This window comes from Entelurus aequoreus, linkage group LG28 (genome assembly GCF_033978785.1).
Source record: "Entelurus aequoreus isolate RoL-2023_Sb linkage group LG28, RoL_Eaeq_v1.1, whole genome shotgun sequence".
Taxonomy (NCBI): domain Eukaryota; kingdom Metazoa; phylum Chordata; class Actinopteri; order Syngnathiformes; family Syngnathidae; genus Entelurus; species Entelurus aequoreus.
The window spans coordinates 26,010,488-26,031,939 of record NC_084758.1 but is presented as its reverse complement, the minus strand read 5'-3'; the positions used below and the strand labels follow the sequence as shown (position 1 = coordinate 26,031,939).

The following is a 21,452-nucleotide window of genomic DNA, read 5'->3' as shown; positions in this document are numbered from 1 at the left end:
TACACACACACTATAATAATAATACATATATGTTAAAGCAGATTATGTCTGACTATGGTAGCCGTAATGCTCCGACAATCCATCAATGGCTGCGGTTTCGTAGCTTACCAAAGTTGTACTAAAACATTTTGACATATTTTCGAGCGCCGTGTGTAATGTTCTATATTCTCAATGAAACATCGTTTTCTGCTTGCCGGTATTTGCTAGCGTCATTTATTGAATAGGCGTCATCCTGCAGTCCACACGTATCTCTTATGTGTGACTGCCATTTACTGGTCAAACTTATCATTACACTATGCACCAAATAAAATTGCTTTGATGTACATTAGGCGCACCGGGTTATAAGGCACACTGTCGACTTTTGAGAAAATGAAAGGATTTTAGGTTAGCTTTTGTGCTAATTCAAGCATACAGCTGTTTTTGCTGACACATTGATTAATATGTACTGTCTTAATTCAAATGAATAAATAGGTGCCTCTTTAGTCTGAAAAATACAGTAGTTCTAACTAGGGATGTCCGATAATGGCTTTTTGCCGATATCCGATATTGTCCAACTCTTAATTACCGATACCGATATCAACCGATACCGATTTCAACCGATACCGATATATGCAGTCGTGGAATTAACACATTATTATGCCTAATTTGGACAACCAGGTATGGTGAAGATAAGGTCCTTTTAAAAATAAATAAATAAATAAATAAATAAATTAAAAACATTTTCTTGAATTAAAAAAAAGTAAAACAATATAAAAACAGTTACATAGAAACTAGTAATTAATGAAAATGAGTAAAATTAACTGTTAAAGTTTAGTACTATTAGTGGACCAGCAGCACACACAATCATGTGTGCTTACGGACTGTATCCCTTGCAGACTGTATTGATATATATTGATATATAATGTAGGAACCAGAATATTAATAACAGAAAGAAACAACCCTTTTGTGTGAATGAGTGTGAATGAGTGTAAATGGGGGAGGGAGGTTTTTTGGGTTAGTGTACTAATTGTAAGTGTTTCTTGTGTTTTTTATGTTGATTTAACAAAAAAAAAGCAAAAAAACAAAAAAACCTGATACCGATAAAAAAAAAAAAACTATACCGATTATTTCCGATATTACATTTTAAAGCATTTATCGGCAGATAATATCGGACATCTCTAGTTCTAACCCAAATATGTCAGGAAACTAGCGATTGAAGCCCTAAAAACAACAACAAAGGTGACGGGGAGAAGACACTGTCGAAGTGGAGGCACGTAAATAAGCCCGCCCACAAAACGGCGCATCCTGAAGAGACAGTCAGAAAGCGGCTTGAAGATGGTCTGTAAAACATCATCTATGTAACATTTTGAGCAAAGAACCACCATTACATGTTGTGTAGACCACAAGGAAGTCTTTTAAATGTAGGAAAAAACATAATATGACTTCTTTTAAAATAAGCCGTTGTGTAACATTTTCATGTCATAGTGCAGGGGTGTCCAAACTTTTCCTAAAGAGGCCCCCATACGGAAAAAATCAAGGGATCCTAGGAGGTCATTTGTATTTTTTGTAAAAAATACTTAAACCAACCTAATAAGTCCATTGCAGAGGATCTTGGTTTTTGGAGTCCTCATCTGGGTTTTGCATAACCGAGCTCATTTTGCCTTAAACTTGTAACTTTACACAAATGAAAACAAACATCCACTGCAGAAGACTTTGGTTCTCAGGAGGTTGAATAAAAACCTTTGGGCTACTGGAGTCAACATTTGAACCTTAAGTGTTTGTGCCCTCTTCCCCTTGTTTTGCAATTATATTTTCACAATGTGCTGGAGGCGAAGAAAAAAAGAGCTGCGGGCCACACATGTCCCCAGGCCGCACTTCAGACACCCCTGCCGTAGTGAATTGACAGGATGTCACCATCATAAAACCGACATTTGTCGTGCAAGCCATGTTTTAAGTAACAATCCTAACTGTCATACAAGTGTAGAAAAACAAGTTAAACACTTTGACCAAACTTTTTGAATTGGGGGCCGCATTAGGCTAAAAAAATTAGGTCGAGGGCTGAAAGCCAACTGCATGTAAAGTAAATATATACTGTGTATGTGTATATATATAATTTCCACATATTATATTAATATAAGGGATATATAACTAATATCATTGGAAATTAAGAGTATGTGAAAGTTTGACTCCTACCTTGTTTAGTTCCGTGACGACCTTCTTAAAGTTTTGTAATCAATCAGAAATATCAAGCAGCTAAAATGTGCCAAACATTTTTCCCATCATGCTTTGTAATGGATTTTAAATGGGTGTAATTTTGAATGTTGGACGTTCACAAAGTTCAGTAAACACGTTGTGTTGTGTGTGACCATGTCTGATGACATTTTTGTGTTGGTTAGATTTTTTTTTTTTTTTTTTTTTGCACCATGATTAGGGAAGGTTGTTTGCAAATGATGCACCCACATCATTTCAGTGCATAATTAAAGGTTCTCTGAACCTTATGATGATATTATGAACCGTAGATGGTGAAATCCCAAAATCCCTTGCAATAGCTGGTTGAGAAATGTTGTTCTTAAACATTTTGCTCACGCATTTGTTCACAAAGTGGTGACCCTTGCCCCATCCTTGTTTGTGAATGACTGAGCATTTCATGGAAGCTGCTTTTATACCCAATCATGGCACCAAAATGTTGCCAATTAGCCTGTTCACCTGTGGGATGTTCCAAATAAGTGTTTGATGAGCATTCCTCAACGTTCTCAGTCTTTTTTGCCACTTGTGCCAGCTTTTTTGAAACATGTTGCGGGCATCAAATTCCAAATGAGCTAATATTTGTGACCATGTCTGTTGACATTTTGTGTTGGTTGGATTTTTTTATGTATTTTTTTGCACCATGATTAGGGAAGGTTGTTTGCATTTGGGTCCTAAAGGTAAATGCTGCGCACACATCCTTTCAGTGCATAATTAAAGGTCAGTGACCTACATTTCTTACATTCCCCGCTAGATAGTGACATAATAGCAGCATCAAAATTGTCGGACTATTAAAATGAATGAATGACATTTTTTTAGCCATTACCTTTTTTTTTAATTCACAAAGTATTTGTTTCTATGGTTATCATCACAGTTCTGAACCCGTTTTCACGCACAAACACACAAATGCCAAGAGTAAAACAAAAATTTCACCTCATTAGATTTTACAGCTTGTTTAAAACTCCCCTTTTTTTTAAAACTTTTGAATCGTTCCAGAAAATTGAAGTAGCACTCCATGTTGCGCCACTTTTGCGCACTCTAATTGCATTTTTTGGCACACCTCATCCTCCATTTCACTCCAAAGAGCGCTGGCTGCCGAGAGGGGTGGGATAAGGTGGGGGGGGGGGGGCTAGTGGGAGGGACCCCGGCATCATTAAGGCGGTCAAGTGTTGAAAATTAAAGTCAAACCGGAGGAACACAAAGCGGACACTCGCTAATTGGCCCTCTTAACCGCCGAAGCCGTGTGAAGTCTTCTCCGTAAAGTAAATGGAGGTCACGACACGAGGCTCGCAACATGACTTGGACTTCACAGCTGAGCAACGACTGCAATAACTTGTAAAGGGGAGGGCGTGCGTGTGTGCACCCGGGGGGCGGCGTGCTAAAAGGTCAGCCTTTTAGCACAGGGTAGGGATTTCTAAATGCCAGTTGACGCGAACAAAGACAACATGATTACAGTGCTTTGGTTTATGCCCACTTCTCCCTTTGGATATTGTAGTATTAGGACACTGGCAACTTTTTGGTCATCATCTACTGAACTGGGAATAGCAGTCATTTTGTGCGCTGTCGTATGTATGTCGACGTATTTGTATCGTTAATGAATTGACCCTCTCCTGCTAGCATGAGCCGACTGGGGAAACACCGTGCATGACATGTTTTGCTGTGTTTTTCTTTGCCAGAGATCAACAACTGCTTTATCATGGCACCCGGGAGCTTTACTGCACATAACTGCTTTTTTTTTTTTTATGTGGCGCACACCGCTATGAATTGTTCTCGACATGTTTATTCGGGCAACGTTTGCCACTGTGACGGCGAAGTCGCTGCAGCGGGACAATTCCAAACCTGCCCTCGCTCAAAAGGCCTTCATAGTCACTTGCCGGACCTTCAAAATTGGATATGACGCACGCTTAGGTCATCACTTTCCATGTGACCAATTAGGCACCATGGCAACGAGACCACTGGGAAGTATTTCATGTCGTGTTTGTGTCAGTTGGTATTTGTGAGCAGAAATCTGGACTTGATTTCAACAATGTTTAATCAATAGGTTTTGTAAGGTATTACTTACAATCCCATTTAAACTAGGGCTGTCAAACGATTTAAATATTTATTTGCAATTAATCACATCGTTTATACTTAACTCAAAATTACTCGCAGATAAATGTCGTTTTTTATCCTTAATAAAAGCACCCTAGACAGATAATTTTCAAGTTTTAATTAATTTGCTTTAATGACATGTGTTTTAAACATTATGCTTTTTTAAACCGCTTAACACAAAAAGGACAAACATGATTTATTGACAATAATAAGAGAAAAAAAATACCTGCAAGGTATTTGATTTTTTTTTTTTTGCACCATGACTAGGGAAGGTTGTCTGCATCGGGTCAAATAAGTTAATGCTGCACTTGGGTTTCTTCAAAGCATGAGTCGTGGTCATATACCTGTATATGTACCAAGTATATATATATATATATATATATATATATATATATATATATATATATATATATATATATATATATATATATATATATATATATATATATATATATATATATATATATATATATATATATATATATATATATATATATTCATATATATATATTCATATATATATATATATATATTCATATATATATATATATTCATATATATATATATATTCATATATATATTCATATATATATATATATATATATATATATATATATATATATATATATATATATTCATATATATATATATATATGAATATACATATATATATTCATATATATATATATATATATTCATATATATATATATATATATATATATATATATATATATATATATATATATATGAATATATATATATATATGAATATATATACATATATGAATATATATATATATGAATATATATATATATATGAATATATATATATATATATATATATATATATATATATATATATATATATATTCATATATATATATATATATATGTATATATATATATATATATATATATGTATATATATATATATATATATATATTCATATATATATATATATATATATATATATATATATATATATATATATATATATATATATATATATATATATATATTCATTTTAGGATTCCCCCGTTATTTGCTGCTCTATCGCCATCTTGCTGGAAACATGAGCAATTGAGGTATATATATATATATATATATATATATATATATATATATATATATATATATATATATATTTATATATATATATATATACCTGAATTGCTCATGTTTCCAGCAAGATGCGATAGAGCAGCAAATATATATATATATATATACCTGAATTGCTCATGTTTCCAGCAAGATGGCGATAGAGCAGCAAATAACGGGGGAATCCTAAAATGAATTGAAATATCCCTGCGGCCAGATTCATTATTAAACTCATGACGTCTAGCGGGGCCGCACATGGCCCGCCGGCCCTAGTTTGGACACTCTGTTCTAGAGTTGGTATATCCGTGACTGACGGATGTAAACAAGAGATCACAATACCGGAAGTATATTACCCGTGGGGGCGTGGCTGCTGGATAGATTTGCCATATGGGAAACGTTTTCGGAGTTCTTTGCATGCATGTTGTATTTTACAACACTTTTTCAATTATAATATTGTTAGTAAATGATCTGCTAAAATAACAAAAAATTCTGTTGTAAGGGGTGTACACCGCCTTCTGCCCATGTGCAGCTGGGATAGCATCCCCCGCGACCCCAAAAAGGGACAAGCGGTAGGGATGTGCGTATCGATCCTGTGGTATCGATATATCGATACTCACACGCTACTCATTTGGCATCACTTTTCTGAAAAAAGTATCGATATAAACCAAAAAACGGCGTGTGGGGGGTGCAAGCATCACTTTCAGATGTTTTTGATGACTTACTTAACTTACTATGTGCTGGGACACCCCTGTACCTGGCAGAGTATAGAGCTGGCCCAGTCACGTGACAGGAGACAGCGAATGAGCGTCGTCAACGTGCAACACACACACAGCCAGCCGACAGCGATGCAGCCAGGCATATCCAGTGTTGTCCAATTGTTGACTAAAACAGGCATTGTTTATTTATTTTTTAGTAATGTTTACTGAATATTTTTGTTTAAATGATTATCCTAAATTCAAATAATTTCCACACAGGGGAATTCACTGTTAGTTGAAAATTGCTTGAGTATTTAAAACAAAATAAGAAAGAGATACAATTTGGAGATTCTTCATCTTTGCATTAAAGTTTTATTTTTTTCCAAGAAAATCTTGAATATATGATTGAATGGGATTTTGGTTTTAATCTGTAACATGATTTCTTACATTTCGAAAACATTAGCCTATTTCATATTTCTTTAATTGCTAATTATATCACAAACTTTAAAAAATAACTGCAGCTTCTTGCAACTCGGATTTGACTGTTAATTGGAAAGCCCTAATATTTAATTATTATTATATATAATATATAGTTAATATTATATATATTTAATTTATTTTTCATTGGTATGTTATTTATTTTAATTGTACTTTTATTATATATTGACCATAATAAATGTGGTATAAATGGTCTATATTTGTCTTGTGATTTGTCTGAAATAATAACAATAGTAATAACATTTTTGACTGACAAAAAATTGCCAATAAGAAATTATTGGTATCGGTATCGATGAAAATGCAAGAAAAAGTATCGGTATCGTATCGAATCCTAAAAGTGTGGTATCGCCCATCCCTAACAAGCGGTAAAAAATAGATGGATGGATTACATGGGACATGCGAGTGTCAAAAAGACAGCCAAAAGAGGTTGGTAGGTGAGAATAAAGCTAAAGGTAAAATATAGTGTAGTAATACACGCAATTGTAGGAAATGTCGTCTTGATTCTCAAAAAAAATGTTCAGAGCTTGCGTGGCAGGACTTGGTGCAGATAGAAACTTCCTCTCTTTTTTTGTCAGTTTTCTTCTTTTTGCCTCAAAGGTTGCTCACATGCCTGGTATTATCTGGTGAGATTGAATAAATAAAGTACCAATAATTGTCACACACACACTAGATGTGGTGAAATTTGTCCTCTGCATTTGACCCATCACCCTTGATCACACCCCGGGAGGTGAGGGGAGCAGTGAGCAGCAGCAGTAGCCGCGCCCGGGAATAATTTTTGGGTGATTTAACCCCCAATTCCAGGCCTCGATGCTGAGTGTCAAGCAGGGAGATAATGGGTCCCATTTTTGTAGTCTTGGTAATGCAAGACCTCTATCAAAAAATCTCATTTTTAAGGCCGACTAAACTGCACTGTCCCTGCGGTTCATTAGTTTCAAACAGTGCGGTGCCCTTTTTATTTGCTGTACTAATTGGATGAATCCGATGCAGCACAACTACAACCACAGTTATAAACAGATTTACTTTGAAAACTTTGGAGGATTTGTGTTTGTTATTGTGTTGGTAAAAATGCATTTTTGTGATCCAGATCTTGTATAAGCTCATTAGATTGTGCACCCGTTTGCGGGCCGTTGCTGCGATGGATGACTTCTACTTTGGTCGATACTTTTGTCATCCCACATTTTGTTGTTGCCGGTGTGCTCTGCTGCGGCCGTCTCGGCGCGGTCTAAAGAAGAGGAATAGGCAGCCGCTATTCTTGCAGGACTTTGTTGTGTATGGACATTCTAGTCACTCGTGTTTGCAGAGTGGGAGGTTTTGGAACGGCGGGTGAGCGTCGGTCGTCCATATTAAGTGACTGTTAAATGGAGCAGGCAGCATCCGTTGACAATAAAGGCAGCGAGGGAGGTGGAAGGCGACTTGCGTGTCAGACTGAAATGAAGCTCAGGAATTACTCCCTCAGACGTCGCACGGAAGAGGCAAATTGAAAAGGGGGTGGGGGGATGAAAAATGCTGGCAAACAATTCATGTTTGTCACCTGGCGTTGCCCTCGTATGGGCTGGATTTTTGTTATCAGCCACCTGCAGTTTCTCCACCATTTTTTTTCCTCCATTGTTTTTTTTTTGTTGGCGCTCTGAAGCCCGCCGCGGTTGCTCTGAGCTCTCCTCGTTGAAAGCCCGAGGCTGGGTTGAGCAAGGAGCCATTAGTGCTCGGCTTTAACCCCCGTGAGCTCCATGTGTTCCGCCACTTGAGGAGGAACCTCTGCGGGTCAAACGTGGGAGGATTCTCACAGAGGGACGGATCAGGGCCTTCAGTCTATTGTTGGTGAGGCCAGGCCAAGGTCATTGGATGCTATCTCAATACAGTTCCCCTGGTAGTTGCTGGAGTTCTTCTATGCCATCCGGTGTTAAGTTGGAGGAAAACACATCCTTAGCAGCAGTCGCTTAGCAAAAAAAAAAAAAACTGTGTTGGCGTTAATGCACTTTTTGTGTCTTTTTAAACCACGCCAACACTGTCATAAACATTTGCCATATAGTGAAACCACACTAAACAACGATGACAAACACATTTCGGGAGAATATTTGCACCGCAACACAATAGAACGAATACCCAGACTTGATTTACGTAGACCCCGACTTAAACAAGTTGAAAAACGTATTCGGGTGTTACCATTTAGTGGTCAATTGTACGGAATATGTACTGAACTGTGCAATCTACTAATAAAAATGTCAATAAAAAAAACAAAAAAAAAACCCCAGAATTCCCTGAAGTACCAACTCTTCCGGGACGCTACACTATTTTATTTGGTACAGGGTGTAATTATAAATGTGACCATTAGATGGCAGTCAACCATAAGAGATTAGTCTCAAGTAAACAACACCAACATTTTAAAGGCCTACTGAAATGAAATGTTCTTATTTAAACGGGGATAGCAGGTCCATTCTATGTGTCATACTTGATCATTTCGCGATATTGCCATATTTTTTGCTGAAAGGATTTAGTAGAGAACATCGACGATAAAGTTCGCAACTTTTGGTCGCTGATAAAAAAGCCTTGCCTGTACCGGAAGTAGCGTGACGTCACAGGTTGAAGAGCTCCTCACATCTGCACATTGTTTACACCAGCAGCGAGAGCGATTCGGACCGAGAAAGCGACGATTACCCCATTAATTTGAGCGAGGATGAAAGATTTGTGGATGAGGAAAGTGAGAGTGCAGTGCAGGACGCCAGGGTGTATCTTTTTTCGCTCTGACCGTAACTTAGGTACAAGGGCTCATTGGATTCCACACTTTGTCCTTTTTCTATTGTGGATCACGGATTTGTATTTTAAACCACCTCGGATACTATGTCCTCTTGAAATTGAGAACGCGAAATGGACATTCACAGTGACTTTTATCTCCACGACAATACATCGGTGAAGCACTATAGCTTCGGAGCTAACGTGATAGCATCGTGCTTAACTGCGGATAGAAACAGAAGAAACATGCCCCTGACTGGAAGGATAGACAGATTTTCAACAATACTACTATTACTTCTACTATCAGGAGACACCGAACCACACGGTTAATGCTGTCCAGCCTGGCAAAGCCTAGCAATGCTGTTGCTAACGACGCCATTGAAGCTAACTTAGCTACGGGACCTCGACAGAGCTATGCCAAAACATTAGTTCTCCACCTACGCCAGCCCTCATCTGCTCATCACGACCCGTGCTCACCTGCGTTCCAGCGATCGACGGCGCGACGAAGGACTTCACCCGATCATCGGTGCGGTCGGCGGCTAGCGTCGGATAGCGCGTCTGCTATCCAACTCAAAGTCCTCCTGGTTGTGTTGCTGTAGCCAGCCGCTAATACACCGATCCCACCTACAGCTTTCTTCTTTGCAGTCTCCATTGTTCATTAAACAAATTCCAAAAGATTCACCAACACAGATGTCCAGAATACTGTGGAATTTTTCGATGAAAACAGACGCTGTTTGTATTGGGACACAATGGTGTCCCAATACTTCCGTTAAATCCGTGACGTCACGCGCAAACGTCATCATACCGATAAGTTTTTAGCCGGATATTTCCCGTGAAATTTAAAATTGCACTTTATAAGTTAACCCGGCTGTATTGGCATGTGTTGCAATGTTAAGATTTCATCATTGATATATAAACTATCAGACTGCGTGGTCGGTAGTAGTAGCTTTCAGTAGGCCTTTAAATGTTCCATTGAAAATATATACCACTACGCGCGGCGCTCAAAAATATATCAAAATGTTTTAGTAGTAAATGTTTTAGTGCCATTTCTAATATAAAGTAGTGTAAAGTTCTTACTTATATCTGTCAGTAAACTCGCCATGAAAGCACTAAAACATACCGTAATTAGTAGTGAGTTTACATTATTTACCCAAGGAACTTTAGTTGTGAGAGTTCCGGTCGGACGGTTTTTCACGGGACATATTTCCGGTGTTTCCGGATGAGGAGATGCTGCTCCGTTATTGATTGAAGTAAAGTCTGAATGTCATTAAAACAGTTAGCTCCATCTTTCGACACTTCTTCCACTCCCATCCTTGCACGCGACACCACTACAACAAAGATGATGGGGGGAAGACGCTGCCGAAGGTGAGCCACGTAAATAAGACCGCCCACAAAACGGCGCATCCTGAAGTGACTTGAAGATGATCTGTAAAACATCATCTATGCAACATTTTGACCAACGAACCATCATGACATGTTATGTAGACCTGAAGGAAGTATTTTACATTTAGAAAAAAAAAAAAAAAAATATGACTCCATTAATGCGCCCTATAATCAATCCGGTGCGCCAATATATGAAAAAAGATTTAAAATAGACCATTCATCGGCAGTGCGCCTTATAATCCGGTGCGCCCTATGGTCTGGAAACTACCGTATATTTGCCGGGTCAAATTATTAATTATTTATTATTGGTCAACTTCAAAGTAATGCACATTCCAGTACAGTTTCTTAAATTTTGACTCGCCGAAAAGTTTTATCGATCACAAATACAGCATTTGTTTTCTTTTGTGTTATTTTTTTTATTATAAATTAACATTTATGACAACCTTTTTCCAAAACACAATATAGAATGTGAGATATAACAGGATTATGTATACATTTTATCATTTGTTTTCAAAACGGTTACAAAAAAGGGGGACCCCAAAAATGTACTGTGGAACCCCATTTTTCTGACTTTGTGGGGTCCCTGGGACCCCATTTTGAAGATTTCTAGCGCCAACGCTGAAAAACTATATGTGGGATAACACAAACACATAACATCTCTTGTCACTTTGATAGGTTGTATTTTTAATAGGGGTGCTCAAAAGATTCAATTTACATCCAAATTGCGATCCTTATTTATTCTGATAGTTACCATTCTTTATTTTAGTTTTTGGGTGTTTTTCGCTACACTTCCTGTTTTGCGCTCTTATTTTGTTTCCACTTCCTGTTTTGTTTATTATGTTTGCCCTAGCTTGTTTGTGTTGATTGTCTCACCTGGTGTTGGAGGGCTATTTAAGCCAGTCTCTTTTCTTGGTGGGTTGTGGGATCATTCCAAATGTTTGGCGTCCTCGTGCTCAGAGGAACTTTCACGGTTTGTGGCATTTTAGCTTTTTGTTTTACGACTTTTGTTTGTTGTCAGCTCTCTGTCAACTATTTTTATGCACAGTTTTCAGTGCTGTTTCCTCCCTGCACTGTTTGTATTTTGGACTTTTGAGCATTAAATACTTTTTTACTTCTTACATCATGCTGCTTTACACTACCGTTCAAAAGTTTGGGGTCACATTGAAATGTCCTTATTTTTTAAGGAAAAGCACTGTACTTTTCAATGAAGATAACTTTAAACTAGTCTTAACTTTAAAGAAATACACTCTATACATTGCTAATGTGGTAAATGACTATTCTAGCTGCAAATGTCTGGTTTTTGGTGCAATATCTACATAGGTGTATAGAGGCCCATTTCCAGCAACTATCACTCCAGTGTTCTAATGGTACAATGTGTTTGCTCATTGGCTCAGAAGGCTAATTGATGATTAGAAAACCCTTGTGCAATCATGTTCACACATCTTAAAACAGTTTAGCTCGTTACAGAAGCTACAAAACTGACCTTCTTTTGAGCAGATTGAGTTTCTGGAGCATCACATTTGTGGGGTCAATTAAACGCTCAAAATGGCCAGAAAAAGAGAACTTTCATCTGAAACTCGACAGTCTATTCTTGTTCTTAGAAATGAAGGCTATTCCACAAAATTGTTTGGGTGACCCCAAACTTTTGAACGGTAGTGTACGTCTCCTGCCTTTTGAAGTCACGACCTCCTCTACAAAGAACATTCTTGACAGAATGATCCCACAACCAACAAAGAAAAGAGACACCAGGTGAGACAATCAATGCAAACAAGCCGCAGGTGAGGAGGGTGAGCGCTCAGAGAGTAAAGCTAGGGCAAACAGGAAGTGAACAAAATAAGAGCGCAAAACAGGAAGTGAAGCCACAAACACCCAGTAACATATTGTCATTTATCATTGTATTATTTTGTCAATGTTATTAAGGACAAGTGGTAGAAAATGAATTATTAACCTACTTGTTCAATTACTGTTAATATCTGCTTATTTTCTCTTTCAACATGTTCTATCTACATTTCTGTTAAAATGTAATAATCACTTATTCTTCTGTTGTTTGATACTTTACGTTAGTTTTGGATGATACCACAAATTTGGGTATCAATCCGATACCAAGTAGTTACAGTATCATACATTGGTCATATTCAAAGTCCTCATGTGTCCAGGGACATATTTACTGACTTTATAAACATGATATAAATAAAAAAAAAACGAAATAAGATTTTATGATGCTAAAAATTATCAATGTAATCATAGTAGAATCGACTAGATACGCTCCTTGTTAGGTGTAGATCCACCAATGGCGTTCGTTTATATTGTAGCTTCCCGGAAGAGTTGGTGCTGCAGGGAATTCTGGGAATTTGTTCTGTCGTGTTCATGTTGTGTTGCGGGCGGTGCAAATATTCTTCCAAAATGTGTTTGTCGTTGTTTAGTGTGGTTTCACTATATGGCACATGTTTATGACCGTGTTGGCGTTGTTCATACGGCCACCCTTAGTGTGACATGTATGGCTGTTGAGTAAGTATGCACGTCATTCGCCGGCGTGTAGTGTGTTCAAAGTCAATTTGATCGCCTTAATGGTTAATGATTGGACATAATGTAGTCTTTTATTTGATTTAGTCAAAGATAGACTATTTTTAACATATCCATTGGCATGATTTCCGGTGTGCTGCAGTGTGTAGTGAAGCATGTATACAGTAGCTATCACTCGTCCCACAGGAAGGATATTGAAACAAATGTACTTGATATGTCTCCATGGAGACCAGGATTAGTGATTCGTCCGTTGTCCCTTTTCTGTCTACACACTGTGTCTTGTCTGTAAGTACTCTGTGATTGGGCATTGGCGGACGGGACTTTTTAGAGGCGGTATACTAATGAATATGATTCATTAGTATCGCGGTACTATACTAATTTCTGTATACCGTACAACCCTTATTTATTTATATATATATATATATATATATTACCTTAGGTCAGGAAAAAACACAGAAGCTAATTCATCCCTACAAGCCTGTTTTGCAGGTTTCTCTGCTCTTCAGGGTCTAGACCGGGGGTCGGCAACCCGCGGCTCTAGAGCCGCATGCGGCTCTTTAGCGCCGCCCTAGTGGCTCTCTGGAGATTTTTCAAAAATGTATGAAGAATGGAAAAAGATGAGGGGAAAAAAATCTAATTTTTTTTGTTTTAGAATGTTTTCTGCAGGAGGACAAACATGACACAAACCTCGCTAATTGTTATAAATCACACTGTTTATATTAAACATTCTTCACTGATTCAAGTATTTGGCGAGCGCCGTTTTGTCCTACTTATTTTGGCGGTCCTTGAACTCACCGTATAGTTTGTTTACATGCATAACTTTCTCCGACTTTCTAGGACGTGTTTTATGCCACTTCTTTTTCTGTCTCATTTTGTCCACCACACTTTTAACGTTGTGCATGAGTGCACAAAGGTGAGTTTTGTTGATGTTATTGACTTGTGTGGAGTGCTAATCAGACATATTTGGTCACTGCTTGACTGCAAGCTAATCGATGCTAACATGCTATTTAGGCTAGCGATGTGTACATTTATGCCTCATTTGTAGCTATATTTGAGGTCATTTAGTTCCCTTTAAGTCCTCTTAATTACATTTATATCTCATGACACATGTAATATGGCTTTTAATTTTTTGTGGCTCCAGACAGATTTGTTTTTGTATTTTTGGTCCAATATGGCTCCTTCAATATTTTGGGTTGCCGACCCCTGGTCTAGACCAATTTTTTTTTTTAGTCCAATGCGGCCCCAAGTCAAAATATTTGGACACCCCAGGTTTACACGTACCATTGGGACTGGCACCCAAACAAAGACCTCACATAACTGAAAGGAAACATACCTTATGTTTAAATTGGCATGTGGGTAATACTGCTGTTGACCCCAACTTTCTTGGCACAAGATGGTTTACTACTGCCACAACATGCTGTAAGTCACTGCTTAAGACCGCCATCTAAAATGGGATTCCCACTGAACCTGGACCAGAATCCACCCACATTTCCACATCACACTAAAAGCTACCTAAACTCGTTTACTTTCTTGGCAACAGATGATTCGTTTTGGAGCTGCCGTTTAAGCCAATTACGCTTCAAAAGTGCACAAAGAAGACAGAAATGGTGCGGACATATGGTGCTGGCCAGGCAATTAATATCTCTAAACGTGGATCTGACATGGCGGCGATGAAAAGGAAATGAAAGCTTGTTTAGATTTTTTTGTGTTTTTTATTTGGGTCGTTGCCGCTCGAGTTCTTCAAGTTAAAACTGAGACTTAAGTTTCGCTCGGCCCGACATTTGCTCTTCTGTGTTTTGAACGGAGTGTGGAGTGTCTTTGCTGAATATATTTGCCAACCTCTTCTTCTCTGCTACAAGGTAAAATGGAAATGAGCGCATGCAAAGTAGGAATTTTCTCTTTGAACACACAGCCCACTCAGTGAATTGCAGTGTGACACGGGGAAGGGGGAAAAAAAAAAAAAGTTGGGAAGTTTGATTGATTGAATTTCCTCCATTTTTTTTTTTTTTTGCAGTGGAGTTCACCACACAGCTACATAACACTCCGAGAAGTCAAATGAATCCCTCTACACTTTAAGAAAAGAAAACCCTCTTTTTACGCCCCCCCAAAAAGCGTATTACACTCGTCCCTTTCAGTCAGACTTCTCTGCACACTCCCCCTTTAGGCTATCCGAGTGGAGCCTTTGGAGGACAGGATTAAAAATTTATATTGGCTCAAGATTGACAGCAAACACCATTTGATGTGAGCCACAAAGAGGCTGTGGGCTTGTGGGCATCTGACAGTTCCGCAGGCGCCACAAAGACCAGTAAGAGGGACAGGATGGGGATGGACAGGTTGAGGACTTGTGCGGCGCCCACACGGTTCCACCCTGGTTATCGCCCTGTTTAATATGCATGGCCGCTTCTGGAGCGCTACACGGCGCTACGCCCCTACCTCTAAGCCGCCGTCGTCGGCTTCCACCTCTGGCGCAATCGGGATCTTCCTTGTTTGGCCCCTGATGTAGCACCTCTGATGTTCGGCGAAGCGGATCCCAGTGAGTCCCTGTTTGAAAAGAAGGAAAAAGGCAGAGCTTAGAATTTCTGATGTATCTTTCATTCGTTAACGCCTTTGGAAGCGCCTTTCCTGTCAGGCGGTGGTGTCGAAAAGTGCCCGTTTGAGCTGGCGTTAATACATAATGCTTCATTTATCTTCTTGTAGTCTATTTACGCAAAAAATTGCACTCCTTCACTGTATAGTACTATAATTCCAGCTCTAAAATGTGCTATTCTGAAAGGCCTTTATTGGAAAGAAGAGAAAATAACTTTTTAGCTCTAAAGGCTTAGTTGGCCACATGCGTGGACAGCACCTTTTAGCTCTTATTTCCAAAACTGTGTACGCTACTGAATTGGGGTCTTATGGACGCTTATGTGGACACTTATACTGCCATCTGGTGGTGTCAGAAGAGTGTAATATACAATGGAATTTGGAAAAAAAAAGTGTAAAAATAAGAATTAGCATGTCACTAAGCATGAAGTACACGTTTGTTACTTATGGACTAAGTACATCATATCAAAAGATGATTCTTAGTTTTTATTCTAATTAGGGTCCAATAAGCTCAAATAGCAAAGAGAATTAAAAAAAAGCATGTAAACAAACAGCTTAAGAGGATACAGGGGAACTGCACTTTTTTATTTATTTTGCCCATCGTTCAGAATCATTATGAAAGACATGAAGACGGATGTGTTTTTTTAAAAATTGCATTCTAACTTTCTGCGGAGACAATAAGAGATCCTCTATTCCGCCCATAAACCCAAATAAATAACCATTCGAAAGCGCCAACAATACTCCATTTGCATTTGGCGACTTGCATATCAACCAAGTATTAGTGATATTGTTATTATAAGCGCTATCACAGACAAACTATTTATCGCGGCGCCATGATCACTTCTGTGTGTCCTTATGTTTACATCGTGTGGTCTGCTGTTTCCTCGCTTCCCTGCTCCCTGCAAGTTTATTGTAGATCATAAAGCATGCATTTCACCTGGACAGAAGAAGTCTGAGTAGATATTCCGACAAGTTGGTACAGTTTGACAGGCATTTAGGAGTCGAAAGTCTGCATCCTAATGACAGCAGATGTCGTACAGTAAGTGATGTTTTATTATGTTTGTTGGCTCTCATGAAGTCTGCAGTGAGTGACGAATAAAAACAAAGCGAACGTTGTGATGTGTTTTTGAAATTGATGCACCGTGTATGCTTAAAATTAGCAAAACATGTGAATATTAAATATAAATGTACCCGTTATTACATTACATATACACTTACATTATGTATATAAAACCTCAATGGAGATGTTTGGATGTTGTTTTAAGGTCTTTGTAGGCAGAATTGCGCAGCTCCCATAGGCTCCATTGTAAGATGACTTTTGATCGCATTTAATACTTAGAATGCATAAAAAAAAAACATCCATCGTCATGTCTTTCATAACGATTGTGAACAATATGCAAAATTCCCCAAAAAGTGCAGTTCCCCTTTAAGTCATTTTAAGCCTATGCATACGGTAGGTGTGCAAAAATAAATAAAATACATTTTCAGATTAATCCCGATTCTTATTTGTAACGATTCAAAATAGATTAAAAAATAAATACAATCAATACCCAATTTTTAAAGACAAAAAACAAAACTTTTTTTTTTTTATCCGTGCTGTCCAGCCACTCAGGCCAATCATATTGTTGATGTCGATGATCTTATCTGATCTACAGATTGACTTTAGAAAAGAAAAGAGTTAGATATTTTTCTTGTTGCCTTTTTTGTATTTGACTTTATTAAATGTTTGGGAAGCATTTTATTAAACAAAACCAGTTTTCTTTTAAGTAATAGAAATTGATCAGAGCTGTTTCTCTATTTTATGGATGAATGTAGGTAATAGAACTAGCATCCAATGTTATTAAAAACAAGTATTGATTGGGAATCGAGAATCGTTTTGAATCAAGACTCGATTCTGAATCAAATTGTTAACCCCAAGAATCGAATCGAATCGTGTGGCGCCTAAAGATTCACAGTCCTAGTAGATACCCCATAGGGTACCAATTTGAAGTACTTTTCTGTGTTCATGTGTTAAATGTTAATATTTTTAAACATAGAACAAACAGATGGTAACCATGGTGGCCAGTTTGTATGTCTTGTCTTCTTATACTTCTGCGTCTCATTTGCAAGCGTTATTAACAGTCGTAGAATTTGCAGGCAGTTGCAGTGCCAAGATAGTAAATGGGAGTAGTGTTTAGGCTACCATGTGTTGCGAGTCTAGTCTTATGTTGAGCCCTACTCCGTGTTTTTACTGTAAGTTTTGTTGACCGGTTGGAAAACATTGTTTTACCTAACATAATGAATAATTTTGATTAATAATCGTGATTTCAGTATTGATAAACTGGGGAAGTTCTGATAAACGATATTAATGATAACCGCGGTACAACTTCCGATGGTTAGTATTACGGTTTTAAAATAAAAAAAATAAAAAAATTGTGATTTGTAACTGTACTTTGATATAGTCACAGACTGACTGGCGCCAGCAAGCGATCAAAAGAAACATTAACGTCTTTCCTCATTAAGAAACAACATACTCAAATTTTATTTTTTATAAACACATTGCTGTTTGAGTAACTAAGATATTCAATTGTTTACAATGAACCTACAAGCTGTGCTCTCTTAGAACAGAGGGATCGTTCTATACTCGGAGGAATACGAGACGGAGGTGTTTTTATGGTGCGTTGAAAGACCGCTGAACAGAGTAAGACACCATTAAGCTCGCCAGAAATAATAAATACATTTTATTTGTCCCGCACTTTTTAAATAAATCTTAAAGTGCTACAGTAAAAATCAATATTTGGAACAATAAAAGCTCAGCCATTACATCTGGTCTACAGATAAAATACTAGGACAAAAACGCTATCAGTGAAGCATAAGAAACACAAAACGTGCAAAATAGTGGCCTTTTTTAACAATGTGTCAATTATTTTAGGTATTAAAATAATTTGGTCAAGATTTCAGCATGTGGATAAAGTCCCTTTTGAGCACATTCGACAACACCGGGATAATGATCACCGCAATCATTGTGGTCACGATGACCGTAATATGGTATACATATATGTGTGTGTGTGTGTGTGTGTATACATTATGGATATGTGTTACTTTAAATGCAGTCGGCTTTCGGCCTTAGACCAAAAATGTATGTGTGTATATACAGTCGCGATCAAAAGTTTACATACACTTGTAAAGAACATAATGTCATGGCTGTCTTGAGTTTCCAATATTTCCTACAACTCTTATTTTTTTGTGATAGAGTGATTGGAGCACATACTTGTTTTTCACAAAAAACATCCATGAAGTTTGGTTCTTTTATGAATTTATTATGGGTCTAATGAAAATGTGAGCAAATCTGCTGGGTCAAAAGTATACATACAGCAATGTTAATATTTGCTTACATGTCCATTGGCAAGTTTCACTGCAATAAGGCGCTTTTTGGTAGCCATCCACAAGCTTCTGCTTGAATTTTTGACCACTCCTCTTGACAAAATTGGTGCAGTTCAGCTAAATTTGTTGGTTTTCTGACATGGACTTGTTTCTTCAGCATCGTCCACACATTTAAGTCAGGACTTTGGGAAGGTAATTCTAAAACCTTCATTCTAGCCTGATTTAGCCATTCCTTTACCACTTTTGACAAGTGTTTGGGGTCATTGTCCTGTTGGAACACCCAACTGCGCCCAAGACCCAACCTCCGGGCTGATGATTTTAGGTTGTCCTGAAGAATTTGGAGGTAATCCTCCTTTTTCATTGTCCCATTTACTCTCTGTAAAGCACCAGTTCCATTGGCAGCAAAACAGGCCCAGAGCATAATACTACCACCACCATGCTTGACGGTAGGCATGGTGTTCCTGGGATTAAAGGCCTCACCTTTTCTCCTCCAAACATATTGCTGGGTATTGCGGCCAAACAGCTCAATTTTTGTTTCATCTGACATCACATGGACAAAGATAAGACCTTCTGGAAGAAAGTTTTGTGGTCAGATGAAACAAAAATTGAGTTGTTTGGCCACGTTACCCTGCAATATGTTTGGAGGAGAAAAGGTGAGGCCTTTAATCCCAGGAACACCATGCCTAACGTCAAGCATGGTGGTGGTAGTATTATGCTCTCCCCTGTCAAAACAACAGCATCAAGGTAAATCTTTTTTTAAAATGAATGCAATCTTCCTGCGGGCAAGACTCCTCATTAAATTCATGAAGTTTCAGGCTGTAATTTGAACACCCCAGTTGTAACTTATATTTCTCAGTAGATTCGCTATGAAGGCGCTAAAAACTACAACAAAGATGACGGGGAGAGGAAGCTGTTTAAGGTGAGCCACGTAAATAAAACTGCCCACAAAACTGCGCATGCTGAAGAGACGGTCAGAAAGCGGCTTGAAGATGGTCTGTAAAATATGATCTATGCAACATTTTGACCAAGGAACCACCATTACATGTTATGTAGACCACAAGGAAGTATTTTAAATTTTGAAAAACAGTCATAATATATTTTGTGCGCTTTATAATCTGATGCACCTTTTGCATGAAAATAGACCTGAATAGACCCGTTCATCGGCAGTGCGCTTTATAATGTGGTGCGCCCAATGGTCTGAAAAATATGGTACATGCAACGATAGCTAACATTAGCTAGCTAAATTAGCTAATGACATACACAACTAATATGTGTAGGTGTTTGTTACATACAAGCGTAGTTACGTCATTACGTACATACACTACCGTTCAAAAGTTTAGGGTCACCCGAACAATTTTGTGGAATAGCCTTCATTTCTAAGAACAAGAATAGACTGTCGAGTTTCAGATGAAAGTTCTCTTTTTCTGGCCATTTTGAGCGTTTAATTGACCCCACAAATGTGATGCTCCAGAAACTCAATCTGCTCAAAGGAAGATCAGTTTTGTAGCTTCTGTAACGAGCTAAACTGTTTTCAGATGTGTGAACATGATTGCACAAGGGTTTTCTAATCATCAATTAGCCTTCTGAGCCAATGAGCAAACACATTGTACCATAAGAACACTGGAGTGATAGTTGCTGGAAATGGGCCTCTATACACCTATGTAGATATTGCACCAAAAACCAGACATTTGCAGCTAGAATAGTCATTTACCACATTAGCAATGTATAGAGTGTATTTCTTTAAAGTTAAGACTAGTTTAAAGTTATCTTCATTGAAAAGTACAGTGCTTTTCCTTCAAAAATAAGGACATTTCAATGTGACCCCAAACTTTTGAACGGTAGTGTAAAGCAAGTTAGCATCTTCTAGGTCTCCGCATAAAGGTTCTAAACAGACCCTGGGAATAGACTTTGACGACAGGAAGTTGATCATAAAAAAAAAACTTTGGTAACACTTTAGTATGGGGAACATATTCACCATTAATTAGTTGCTTATTAAAATGCAAATGAGTAACATATTGGCTCTTAATTAGTCATTAAGTACTTATTAATGCCTTATTCTGCATGGCCCTAACCCTCTAACCCTCTAACCCTATCCCTAACCAAATAACTCTAAATTAAGTCTTTGTTTCTTACAATAGGTTCCCCTAGTGTCCAAATAACTCTTAAGTCTTTGTTATTTAGAATATGTTCCCCATACTAAAGTGTTACCAAAACTTCACAAGCAAAATGAAAGTTTGCCCGCCTTGCAATTTTACAATAAAAT

The 21,452-nt window shown here is 37.8% G+C and overlaps 1 protein-coding gene and 1 long non-coding RNA gene across 2 annotated transcripts in view; one reads left to right on the top strand and one right to left on the bottom strand.

Annotated features, from left to right (window-relative positions):
• The window catches only part of tnmd (tenomodulin), a 216,619-nt gene that overhangs the window by 50,432 nt on the left and 144,735 nt on the right, over window positions 1-21,452 (bottom strand). The window contains exon 4 of the mRNA XM_062039802.1: window positions 15,677-15,784. Coding sequence (XP_061895786.1) covers window positions 15,677-15,784 — 108 coding nt within the window. The remainder of the gene's footprint in view (window positions 1-15,676; window positions 15,785-21,452) is intronic.
• LOC133645017 (uncharacterized) overlaps window positions 1-21,452 on the top strand; it is a 191,793-nt gene that overhangs the window by 52,457 nt on the left and 117,884 nt on the right. The window lies entirely within an intron of this gene.